Source organism: Muscardinus avellanarius (assembly GCF_963383645.1).
Source record: "Muscardinus avellanarius genome assembly, chromosome: 12".
Classification (NCBI taxonomy): Eukaryota; Metazoa; Chordata; class Mammalia; order Rodentia; family Gliridae; genus Muscardinus; species Muscardinus avellanarius.
In genome coordinates, this window is record NC_137798.1 from 92,411,215 (window position 1) to 92,423,656 (window position 12,442).

The 12,442-nt window shown below is 41.0% G+C and overlaps 1 protein-coding gene and 1 pseudogene across 2 annotated transcripts in view; both read right to left on the bottom strand.

The window, feature by feature from the left end:
• EML5 (EMAP like 5) overlaps nucleotides 1–12,442 on the bottom strand; it is a gene marked incomplete at both ends in the record, with an annotated part of 167,747 nt that overhangs the window by 21,277 nt on the left and 134,028 nt on the right. Inside the window, 2 exons of the mRNA XM_080708026.1 lie at nucleotides 1,715–1,844; nucleotides 8,793–8,871. Coding sequence (XP_080564152.1) covers nucleotides 1,715–1,844; nucleotides 8,793–8,871 — 209 coding nt within the window. The remainder of the gene's footprint in view (nucleotides 1–1,714; nucleotides 1,845–8,792; nucleotides 8,872–12,442) is intronic.
• On the bottom strand, nucleotides 5,907–7,748 carry LOC308271522 (pre-mRNA-processing factor 17-like; annotated as a pseudogene). Its single transcript has 2 exons — nucleotides 7,444–7,748; nucleotides 5,907–7,121 (listed from the first exon to the last, which is right to left on the bottom strand). The product of its transcript is annotated as a pre-mRNA-processing factor 17-like (transcript).

Genomic DNA, 12,442 nt, shown 5'->3' on the forward strand with positions numbered 1-12,442 from the left:
GAATGCTCTGGGTTTCATCCCCAGTACTACTACTACTACGACTACAAAAAAAGTAGCACTATTTAATTTTTTTTCTTATGGTATTAGAGATGGAACCCAGGGGCATTCTACCTCTGAGCTATACCCCAGCCCTATTTTTATTCTTCATTTTGAAACAGGGTCTCACTGAGTTGCAAAGGGCCTCACTAAGTAGCTGAGGCTGTCCGCGAACTGTGATCCTCCTGTCTCAGCCTCCCAAATGCCGGGATTACGAGCGTGCGCCACCATGCCCGGTTTAAGAAGTACTTTTTAAATGGCCCAAATTATTAAATGGAAAACTGCCACTGATTTCATATGATGCTGATGAATCCTTTCCTTTAGGAAAGCAAAGGAGAAAGATCATATTAATTATTAGGACAGACCAGAGCAAGGAGATCATGACTCAGACAATCCATCTACTGTGTGTGTGTGTGTGATACTGGGTAGGAAACCCAGGGAGCATTCTACCTCCGCGCTGTCCACAAACCGTGATCTTCTTGTCACAACCTCCCAAATGCTGGGATTACAAGCATGTGCCACCACACCCCGGCTATTTTTTTTTTTTTTTTTTGTACTAGGGGTTGAACCTAGGAGCATTCTACCTCTGAGCTAATCCCTCCCCCCAGCCTTTTTTTTTTATTTTTAAACAATATTTCATTAAGTTGCGGAGAGTCTTGCTAAATTGTGGAGGCTGGCCTTGAAGTTTAGGTCCTCCTGTCTCAGCCTACCGAGTACTGGCCTTCCAGGCATGAAGCACCACGCCCAGCCAACCAATGTACTCTTTATGCACTTGGAGTGAAACTAGCAGAGGAAAAGCCAAATGTTTGGACTAGGCGATCCCTGATTTTGCTTCCAACTTTGGGACTTTAGGAAGTTTGCACCTAGGGCTAAATTCTTAATTCATCAGGATTATCACAGCATCACATGATGCTAAGAGAACCTTGTGATTCAATAAGCCAACAGTTAAATGAACAAAAAGGAATTCTTAGCATCTTGAATCTAAGTGATCATCAGCCGAGCCACAGACTACCGGATTTCTTCCTTGGCTTTACAGCCCTCAGTAAAACCCCAGCAATCCTTACTCAATGTGCTGTTTTTAGTCACTGTCAGAGACAGTGATTGAAACCATCTATTTTCCATCCAAACCATCTATTTTCATGGTAAGGTTATGAGAAAACAGAGATCCAAATGGTTTCACTATACAGTTGTTGTTGGTTTTTTTTTTTAAGTACTGGGAATTGAACTCAGGGGGGATTCTACCTCTGACCTCTACCCCCAGCCCTATTTTTTATTCTTTTTATTTCGAAACAGGGTCTTACAAAGTTGCCGAGGGCCTCGCTAAGTAGCTGAGGCTGGCTGCGAACCCAGATCCTCCTGTCTCAGCCTCCCAAGTACTGGGATTACAAGCGTGCGCCACCGCGCCCAGACACTGTCTCGTTTTAATGTACATGAATCTTCACTTCTAATAGAGAGCTAGAAAAGCTTCGTGTTATGAAACACTTTTCAGCTGTATCACAGTCTCTTAAGACCGAAACATTACTAGAAAGTGCTGCGGTGTGGAGCTGTTTTTGTTCTGGACTGCTCCACTCATACACTTCAATTATTATTTACAGTTTTAACAGAGTTTTAAGCTGATAGTCAGAAGATTCCAAATTAAAAAAAAAGGTGTGCGTGGGTGGGGATAAGGGTTTCCTACCTGTAGCAACATTATGCAGAATCCCGACGGAGGCAGTGTGATAGATTATATCCTCACCATCGTTTAAATAGTGGACGTTGTTCCTGCAGTCTCTGCCTCGGTAACCAAAGACAAGCTCCAACACGAGGTCCTAAAACAATAAAGACAAGACGATCACACTGTATTCTTCCTCCTGTACACCTGCTCCTGTATCAACGTTCTGTCTACGGTGTCTTAGTCAAAACAGAGGATGCATTTTTTCTTTTTTTGTGTTTCTAGGGATGGAACCAGAGGCTTTCTACCTTTGGGCATATTTAATTGTCTTTGGGAAGAGTCTCACTGAGTTGCTGAGTGCCTAAGTGGCTGGGGCTGGCTTCAAACCTGTGATCGGCCTGTCTCAGCCTCCCAAGTACTGAGATTACAGGCGTGCGCCACCACGCCCATGCCTTTTTGATCTTTTGCAAACTTCAAACGCAAAATTAAGCTGGATGTATTTCTCTAACTTGCGCTGGGCAACTGAAACACATATTTCACACTCTGCTTGTTCTATACAGAGTTATAAAAAGGAAAAGAGAATTGCAAGTCCATCTGATTCCAAGATTTTTAAGATTCCACATGAGATAGTTATGTCCAAGAGAACGATTCTTCGATTTGTATTCACTGTTAGTCAAAATATTTTCTCTGCAGAGATGACTCAGGATGTTATGTTCAAGTCGGGTTTTTTGAAGAATCCCAAAATGTCTCTGACAACTCATGCTAAAGTTCTGGCAAAGAATCCTGCAACATAAAAGTATCCATTTAAGCCAGGCAGGTGGCTTGACTTGTGATCCCAGTACTTGGGAGGCTGAGATGGGAGGACTGTGGTTTGAGGCAACATAGTGAGGCCCTCCACAACAGGAAAGGGGAGAGGAGGAGGGGGAGGAGGAGGGGGAGGAGGGGGAGGAGGGGGATGGTGGTGTCCATTTACAATTAACCTTGTGGGGCAGGTGAAGGGAGGAAGTAGCTTTACTCCTTGTCCAGGCCTGATTTTCCATACTCTGCTCCTTTGCTATTGATGCTGAATTGTGACACGCCTTGGGAAACCTTTCTTCTTCCTCAATTATTGTGGAAAGTTTCGTAGTTGGAGAAATAGGAAACAGGCTTCATGAACCGTTCCTGATGTAGTCTAGCAGTCTGAGTATTTCTTTCTTTTTTTTTGGGGGGGGTACTGGAAATGGAACCCAGGGCATTCTACCTCTGAGCTACACCCCTGCCCTATTTTTTATTCTTTATTTTGAAACAGGGTCTCACTGAGTTGCAGAGGGCCTCACTAAGTAGCTGAGGCTGTCCGCGAACCTGGATCCTCCTGTCTCAGCCTCCCAAGTACTGGGATTACAAGCGTGCGCCACCACGCCTGGCTCACTACGACATTTCTAAAATGGAGGGAGATAGAATTGTGCCAGGGACTGGATAGATAGGAAGAAGTCACAAAAGTCTGGGAGTAGACATTGGGCGAAAATTAAAATAGACCAGGAAAGCTACAAAGGGGCACTTACCAGTCATCAGGGATTGGCTGGGAATGCCATGTGTCAAGCCTCCAAAGGGGAAAAGGGCCTGGTGGACCCAGAGTTCCAGCCCCTTTGGGGGTGTTCGGCCACCCTTGCCCCATTCCCTGCTGCTTCCAATAAACCTTTCACTCCCCTTCCTGAGGTCTGCGGGTGTCATTCTTCGCACACCGTAGACAAGAACTCGCCGGGGTTTTCTCGCAAGAAACCCCCATTTCAGGGGGTGTACAACAACAATAATAATAATAGGGCTGGGGGTGTAGCTAGGAGGTAGAATGCCCTGGTTCAATCCCCAGTACCACACACACACACAAAAAAAAAATCCAATATAGACTTATAATAATACAGGAAAAATGGCTTGTCCAGCTAAAGTGCTCTTAGCACTACATTATAGAAGCTATCTTGATTTCATAATTAGAAGTTTTTTTGGGGGGGTACTGGGGATGGAACACAGGGGCATTTGACCTCCAAGCTATACCCCTAGCCCTGTGTTTTATTCTTTATTTTTTGAAACAGGGTCTCACTGAGTTGCAAAGGGCCTGGATTACAAGTGTGCATTACCACGCCCAGCTCAATTTGAAGCTTTTTTAAATCTATGAATATTTTACTTTTACCGAACCATGTATCAGATATAATAGTTTTATAAAAGACAAGTTTGGCAACTTGTGAAAACCTGCTTGTGAAAAACACATTAGGAAATTTTAAAAATTTGCGGATAGAATTGTCATTCAATGATAAGCAGATAGATTGCTGATATGTAATTTGAAGTTTTTAAACTTTTTCTTAACATGGTGACTACTTCTCAAACGAGGCAAATTCTAACCATCTTCCTGTAGTGTCAATTTTTTTTCAAAGATCTGAAAGGAACTTTAATTTTTTTTTAATCTTAAGAAGTTCTGTTGTCTTTATTTACTAGCAAAATTAGAGAAATTTTGAAGGCAAAAGGTACAACTTCAAAGAAATTACGAGCTGACATGCTGGACCCTATCTCCTAGGAGGATTTCGGTAGTAATAACGGTGAAGCAATACCTTAGGTGATCCTGATTTCTGAAAGTGCATAACAAGCGTACAACAGGTCTATAACAAGAATGAATATAAATAAATCCAAAGGCCGGCGTGGCGGCACAGGCCTGTCATCCCAGTACTTGAGAGGAGACAGGAGGATCACAGGTTCAAGGACAGCCCCGGCAGGTAGTAAGATTCATCAACCTAGGGCCGGGCTTGTAATCCCCGTGCTTGGGAGGCGGAGACAGGAGCCTCGCTGGCTTATGAGACCCTGTTTCAAAATATTAAAAAAAAAAATAGGTCTGGGAGTGTAGCCCATGGGAGTGTAGCCCAGAGGTAGAAGGGCTTCCAGGAACCCCAGTACCACCAAAAAAAAAAAAAAAAAAAAAAGATTCATCAACCTAGAGAGACTGTTTCTAAATAAGAAATAAAATTGCTGGGTACGTAGCTTGAAGGTAGAATGCCTCTGGGTTCAATCCTCAGTATAACAGTATATACGTACGTACGTACAAACATACATATATACACACATAAAAAATAAAATTCAAAGCCTTGGCTTTGAATTTTCATCTTCAGAAATATAATTCAATTTTCATCTTCAGAAATATAATTCTCTGCCTACATAAATATAACCCTATCATGATCAGGAAGAAAGGCAAGGCAAAAACTCTACACTGATTGTTTAATAATTAGAAGAATGTTGTAGTCGAAGGAGGTTATTGATTTGCAACTAAAAATATACAGTATATGTTATATATATAAAAAAAAAGTAGAACTCATGTTGGGTGGCTTGTAATCCCAGCATTCGGGAGGCTGAGACTGGAGGTTCGCGGACAGCCTCAGCTACTTAGTGAGATCCTGTTCCAAAATAAAGAATAAAAAAACAGGGGAGAGGGTGTAGCTCAGAGGTCTAATGCTCCTGGGTTCCATGAGAACTCACGAAGCCAGAAGATCAGAACCGGGTGCACTGACAATGATGGGGACAGCAGCTGGGGTGGTTTCACTCTTTTTTCAGATATATATATATATATATGAAGTCACATCAGCCCTGGTCCTTACTGCCTCCTTTCACTGAAGCAGTAGGTACATGGTACCTTTCTGAGTTATTAATTACATTATCTCCTCTAGGATCCCAAATCAACTAGGGACGCTTTCTTGACCTCAAAGATCTTTTCAGTGATTTCACTGGGATAAACCCAAACTCGCTGCCAATAATACCTGCTCAGCCAATAAAAGTCAATGGTCATTCTTTGTACAAGTAACATCTATAAAGAACAAAATGAAGTTGTCAATGAAATTAGATGAGGCAAATTTACAAAGGCTTAGTTTTTAACCTTGGGCCAACTTGAGAAGACCATGTAAGAGAAATATGTATAAATCAAGGTGTCATCCAACACATTTAATATTTAAATAGAGCCGGGCGTGGTGGCGCACGCTTGTAATCCCTACGCTTGGGAGGCGGAGACAGGAGGATCGCGCAGGTTCAAAGCCAGCTGCGCTGGCTTTAAGAGACCCTGTTTCCAAATAAAAATATAAAATAGGTCTGGGAGTGCAGCCTGGAGGTAGAAGGGCTTCCAGGAACCCCAGTAGCACCAAAAAAAAAAATTTAATAGAGTTAAATATGATGTTGGATCAAATATGATCCTAGATGGCTGTAGGATTTATTAATCCCACAATTGAATGAGACCAACCCAACCTCATATGGTGACCTTAGATGCTTCATGAGGATGCCACACTGTACCTATATACACTTTATCACGAGCTTTAAACCGACTGTAGAGTTTTGTGGTCTTCTAGTCCCAAATGTTTAATTGTCCATTTCCATCTCCTGAAATCTCATAACTAATGTCTGGTGAAGAGTCCACTTGACAAGCTTAGTCTGCTACCGCATGGCCCTTAAATATTTTTTCTTATTTAACCTGAATCTGTTCTATGCCCCCAAAATTAAGATTTGGTTATCCGTTGATTGGCATGCCAGCCATTTCCCATTTGGAGACAAAGTCACGACAGACATTGAGTGTGTATCGGGTTCTGCTATATACTTGAAATCCACAGGGATATCCCGTTTCCAAACTCTTAGGCTCTTATCATCAGACGTGCTCACAAATCTATTCTTATCAACGAAAACTATGTTGTCGACAGCTCCCAGATGCTGATCATATTTCTGCACAATTTCTCCACTTCAAATGTCCCACTGCACAATTTTTTTTATCAGACATTCCACCCACAGAGTGATTTTGTTTATCTTTGGTTTGTAAATCTTGATTTACACTGTACTATCTCAGTGGCCCAGAGTGTAAGATACCTGTCATAGGTGGCGTTGAGGAACTGTGTTCCTGCAGTATTGAAGCAGATGTTCCTAACAGCTTTCCCATGACCAATAAGCATCCGAAGACAGCGTTAGTCTCCATAAACCTCCCAAAGCTTAATCTTACAGTCCATGGAACAAGACAGCAATAAATGGCCAGAGAGAGGAAACGCTCTGACTGTGCTGGCAGGTGACACTTTCCAGGTGGTACAGATTACCACCAACATCCTAAGGAAGGCGGAGACAGGACCTCTTGACAATCACACATTTCTTTAGCATGCAAAACTTGTCTTCTCCACCCCAGGCTTCTCTTCTTCTCTCTGCCTTTCTTCTGCCTCTTCCCGTGATTTTATCCGATTCCTTTTGTTCTGAAGGCTTGGCTACATCTTTTTCATCCACGTACTTTGCCCACGGTTCCAAGAAAACATCAGTATCAGATGCATATTTTCTTTGAACTTTTCCCTCTTTTCTGTTTTTTTTCTGACCAGTTTCAAATACAGTTAAGCCTTGACTTTCCCAGCTTCCTCTACAGAGCCAACATGCTTAGCCGATTATCTAATGACGGGTCAGATCATACCTGGATGAGGCAAAAGTTCCTTGCTATCCAAACGTGCTATCACTGACATGAGATGGTTCAGCACATCCAGAAAGCATTTCCCAGGAGCAGCCATTTGCTGTGTTTTGCTTTTTTTTCCAGTACTGGTGATTGAACCCAGGGGCATTCTCACCTCCAAGCTATACTTTCAGTTCTATTTTTATTCTCTATTATGAAATAGGATCTCCCTAAGTGGTGGAGGGCCTCACTAAGTAGCTGAGGCTGGCCACAAACCCAAGATCCTCTTGTCTCAGCCTCCTAAGTACTAGGATTACAAGTGTGTGCCACCGTGTCCCGCCTGCTGTGTTCTAAAGGGATTTTCTGGTCCAAAGTCAGAAGCAAACATGGTCTCATAGGTAGGATTATACTGAACTTATTTGATAGTAGGGTCAAGGGGAACACCAGTCTCCAAATCTTCCTTAACTTTAAACTCCGGAGCTAAGTCCACCACCACTGCTCGGGCTTGGCCAGAGGCGACCTTGTCAAGTGCAAGAGGGAATCCGCGAGGGGCCGCAGACACCAACTGCCCTCCCTGCCTGAGTCCGAATCACCCCCTGAACCTGAACTGTAACAAGAGGCCAGAGCTGCTACTGCAGCTGACATGACAGCAACAGATACTCCTATTTTTTTGTTTTGAAATAAGGTTGCTGAGGCTGGCTTCGAACCTAAAATCCTCCAGTCTCAGCCTCCCAAGTACTGGGATTATAGGTGTGAGCCACGACACCCAGCTCTATTTGTGATATTACTAACAGAAAAGTTAAAAAAAAAAAAAGACTCATTTTAAAAATTAAGAAAAACAGAGGATATCAATCCAAACTGAGACTTAAAGAGTTAAATAATTTTTAAAAAAACCAAACAAAAAGGTTATCCAGTATTTTTATGAAACTAATGATAAGACTTGGCCTTTTATTTATTTATTAATTTTTTTTTTTTTTGCAGAACTAGAGATTGAATCTAGGGACATTCTACCTCTGAGCTATACCTCCAGCCCTTTAATTTATTTATTTTGAAACAGGGTCTCACTAAGTTGCAAAGGGCCTTACTAAGTAGCTGAGGCTGGCTGTGAACCTGGGATCCTCCTGTCTTAGTCCCCTGAGTACTGGAATTATAAGCATGCCACCACGTCTGGCTGGCCATTGTGTTTTTTAAACTTAAATTTTTTTTTTGTGGTACTGAGGATGAAACCCTGAGGCATTCTACCTCTGCTCAGTTTTTATTCTTTTATTTTGAAAGAGGGTCTTACTAAGTTGCAAAGAGTCTCACTAAATTGCTGGGGCTGGCCATGAACTTCATACCCTTCTGTCTCACACCTCAAGTACTGCAATTATGAGTGTGCATTACAATACCTGGCTTAAATTTATTTTTATGTTTGTTATATTTTTAGTCCAGGGTTTTGAAACCAGGAGTGACTGAGTTATGCTCTCAGTCCCTCACCCCTTTAATTTTTTATTTTGAAACTGGGTCTCGCTGAGTTGTCGAGGCTCTTGCTAAACGGATGGAGCTGGCCTTGAACCTGTGATCCCCTGTCCTAGCTTCCTAACCATTATGATCACAGTTGTGCACCACTACGAGGGGCTGAGACTTGGATGTTTCATATAAAGGAACGCTGGATGCATTTCAGGAGCACTGGGGAGCCATTTTCCTTACCTCTATAGGTCTCTTTTTCTTGCCGACATTGTTTGTCTGAAGTTTCTCTGGATGTGGTGGAGCCCTGCTCACAGGGGGCCTGAAACAGAGATGGGACGGGCATGAGAAGGGCCACACTCGGGGCCTTCCCTGGGCCTCCCACACCTGCCTCCAGAGAGGTCACACCTTCCCAAAAGGGACCCGTTCTGTGATCTACTAGACTATGCTTCCACGTCTTCATAGCTTCTAATTCAGGAAATTGGGAAAAAAATTAGAACTTTTATTCATTTTGATTTCTTTAGTATATGTGTCATAATATAAATAACATTATAGTGCAAGAAAAGATTTCTATAAAGAAATATAAAAATGTAAGTTTGATATACTCAAAATTTTCTTTTTTTCTATTTTAATTTTTATTGGTGCATTGTAGTTATACATCTTGGTGGAATAAAAATGGTGGAGACATACATGCACACATCACCCAGTTAGCTCTTACCCGATCCCCATCCCATCCCCTCCCCATTCCTCCTTCCCATGCTTGGCTTTGTGACTGACTTTGATATGTTTAAGTACATCGTGTGCTTTAGAGAGCTTCCCTCTCCCCCTCCCATCCCCTCAGTTAAGTCACCTTATTTGCTCATCTACAGAGTCTCCTTCTTCACCTAGAGTTCTTCCTGTTACCCCTTTCTCCCTAGCTTTCACATATTAGGGAAAGCATCAGATTTCTTATTTTATGTGACTGGCTAACCTCACTTAGCATAATGTTCTCCAGTTCCATCCATTTCCCTGCATCTAACATATCTTTACATGGCATGTACGTAATATATTCTTTTTCGGTTTTGTTTTCTAGCACTGAGGACTGAATCCAGAGGTGCTATACTACTGAGCTATATCTCCAGATCTCCCCTTTTTGAGGTAGGGTCTTGATAAGTTGCTGAGACTGGCTTGGAACTTGCAATCCTCCTGCCTCAGTCTCTTAAAGAGCTGCGATGACAGGTATGTACCACCACACCTGGTAATGTATTCTTCTTGACAGTGAATTTTGAGATTTTTTTTTTGGCATCGCTGAGAATTGAACCCAGGACCTTGTGTAAGCTAGGCAGATGCCGTAACACTGAGCTATAGTCGTAGCTTGCCCTCCTTCCCTCCATCCTTCCTTTCATGTGGCATGGGGATTAATCCCGAGGTGTTCTACCACTGAGCTATACTTCCTGGCCCTTTTTCTTTTTATGAAACAGGGTTTTGTTATACTGTGAGGCTGACTTTAACTTTTTTTTTTTTTTTTTTTTGGTGGTACTAGGGATGACATTCAGGGGCATTCTAAATCCAAGCTATACTCCCAGCCCTATTTTTTATTCTTTACGTTGAAACAAGGTCTAAGTTCCAGAAGGCCTTAGTAACAAACCGAGATCCTCCTGTCTCAGCCTCCCAAGTAGTGGGATTGCAGACATGTGCCACCACAGCCGGTTTGGTCTTGAACTTCTGATCCTCTTGTTTCAACCTCCAGTTATAGGGATTGCTGGCACGTACCACCACATTCCGCTATATTATTTTATTTTATGATAGAGTCTCACTAAGTTGCCAAGGCTGGCCTCAAACTTGAGATTCTACAGCCTCAGCCTCGTGAGTAGCTGGGATGACAGGTGCAACCACTATGCCAAGCAAAATCTGATAACATTTCCAAGTACTTTATATACGTTTCGTAACATAAGTCATCTCTGAGTTCAAATTTGTACATGTTAGCTGTTTCTCCATGCTCTTCTGCTCCCCTGGGCCCTCGAGCTGGCTAATGGCAATGTCATCAGGCCGTTATTCAAGGAAGACTTTTACAGTCACAGATTATAATAAGCAATCACTATCACTATGGCCTCCAGCTACTTCTCTTCCCTTATTCTATTTACTAAAAATGTATCAACTCTTCCTACATATTATTTCTGAAATATAGCCCCCTTTTATCAGATATTTATTTATAATATGCCATGTGCTAACAGGCATATCAAATTGACATTTGAATCATTTAAATGTGAAGGTACTTCTCTTGAGCCTTACTTTTAAACTCTATTATTTACTTTATCATTTTTATATACAATAACCATTATTCAAATATTTAATAATATAAACATTGCATCGAAATAAATCATGAATAGACTCCTCTCTAAATTTTAAGTCAATATTCAATCTGAGCTAGGCATTCGTGGTGCATCCCTATAATCCCAACAGGGATCACAGGTGTGAGGCCAGCCTGGGCAATTTAGCGAGACTGTCTCAAAAAATAAAATGAACCCAGTGCAGCGGCACATGCTTAGTAATCTCAGCACTGACAGTAAAAAATAATTTATGTTTAACATTTAAAAATATTTCTACCAGGACCATTTGAAAGAATTATAGAAGCTTTGGCTTTTCTTTTTCTTTTTTCTTTTTCTCTTCAGTACTGGGGATGGAACCCAGGGGCATTCTACCTCCGAGCTACACTCCCAGGCCTTTTTTTAATTCTTTATTTTGAAACAGGGTCTCACTGAGTTGCATAGGGTCTCACTTAGTAGCTGAGGCTGTCTGCGAACCGTGATCCTCCTGTCTCAGCCTCCCAAATGCTGGGATTATAAGTGTGTGCCACCACACCAGGCGTGGCTTTTCTTCCAAATCAATTTTATTGGTGAATTTATTCAATGTTAGTAGTGTCTGACAGCTTTAATTTTAACATACACAATTAATAGGTCATCATTTTTCTATAGAACCCTATGTAAAAGTTAAGCGTATTTATTTTTATAGAACTGAGAATGGCCAGGGGCATTACACCACCAAGCTACACCCCAAATCCTCTTTTTTATTTGAAAACAGGATCTCACTAAGTTGCTGAGACTCGCTGTACACCTGCTATCCTCCTGTCTTAGTGTCCCAAATACTGGGATTACAAGAGAGTGCCACTACCTGGATTTTACGTTTTTATAAATATATAATTAACATAAGGCATATTATGGCTAAAATAAAATTATACAACTTGTACAACTATACACATTGAATAAAGTCTTAATAAAGCAGTTACTTGAATAATGTCAGTCCAATGACTGAGAAGCTATTCTTTTCAAGAATACTAATTCTAAAAAAAAAATTGGTGGAAAACAGTGAATAAAGGCAAAGAACACCAAGTAATACTGTTTACTAATAGTGAATATAAAAATGACAGAAACACAAAATTATATCTGGTAAGTAAAGCAGAAAGATTACCTGGAACCTCTTTGTAGCAGCAGATAAAAAAGGGAAAATATTACAATACAATTTTGAATTTAAAACACTAATAAAATAACTTCTGTTATAAAATATTTTACAAGTTTAATGCAGATAAACGAAACTGCATATATGAAATGGTCTGTTGTTTTTAGTTTATTACTGCATATAAGAAAGGCTTAAATTGTTCTATTAATGGCAGAGAAACCAGTAGAAAGTAAAAAAAGAAAGGCAAATAAGAATTTAACTTGCTTTATGTTATAAACTTCAAAGCTTGCCTTCTTACATTATCTTATATTGTATAATCTGAACTTAAAACATTTAGGCTTATTTTTATTGTTTTTTTTTTTTTTTTTTTTTTTTTTTTGGTGGTACAGGGCTTCCTGGAAGCCCTTCTACCTCTGGGCTATACTCCCAGACGTTTTTTATTTTTATACTTTTTTATA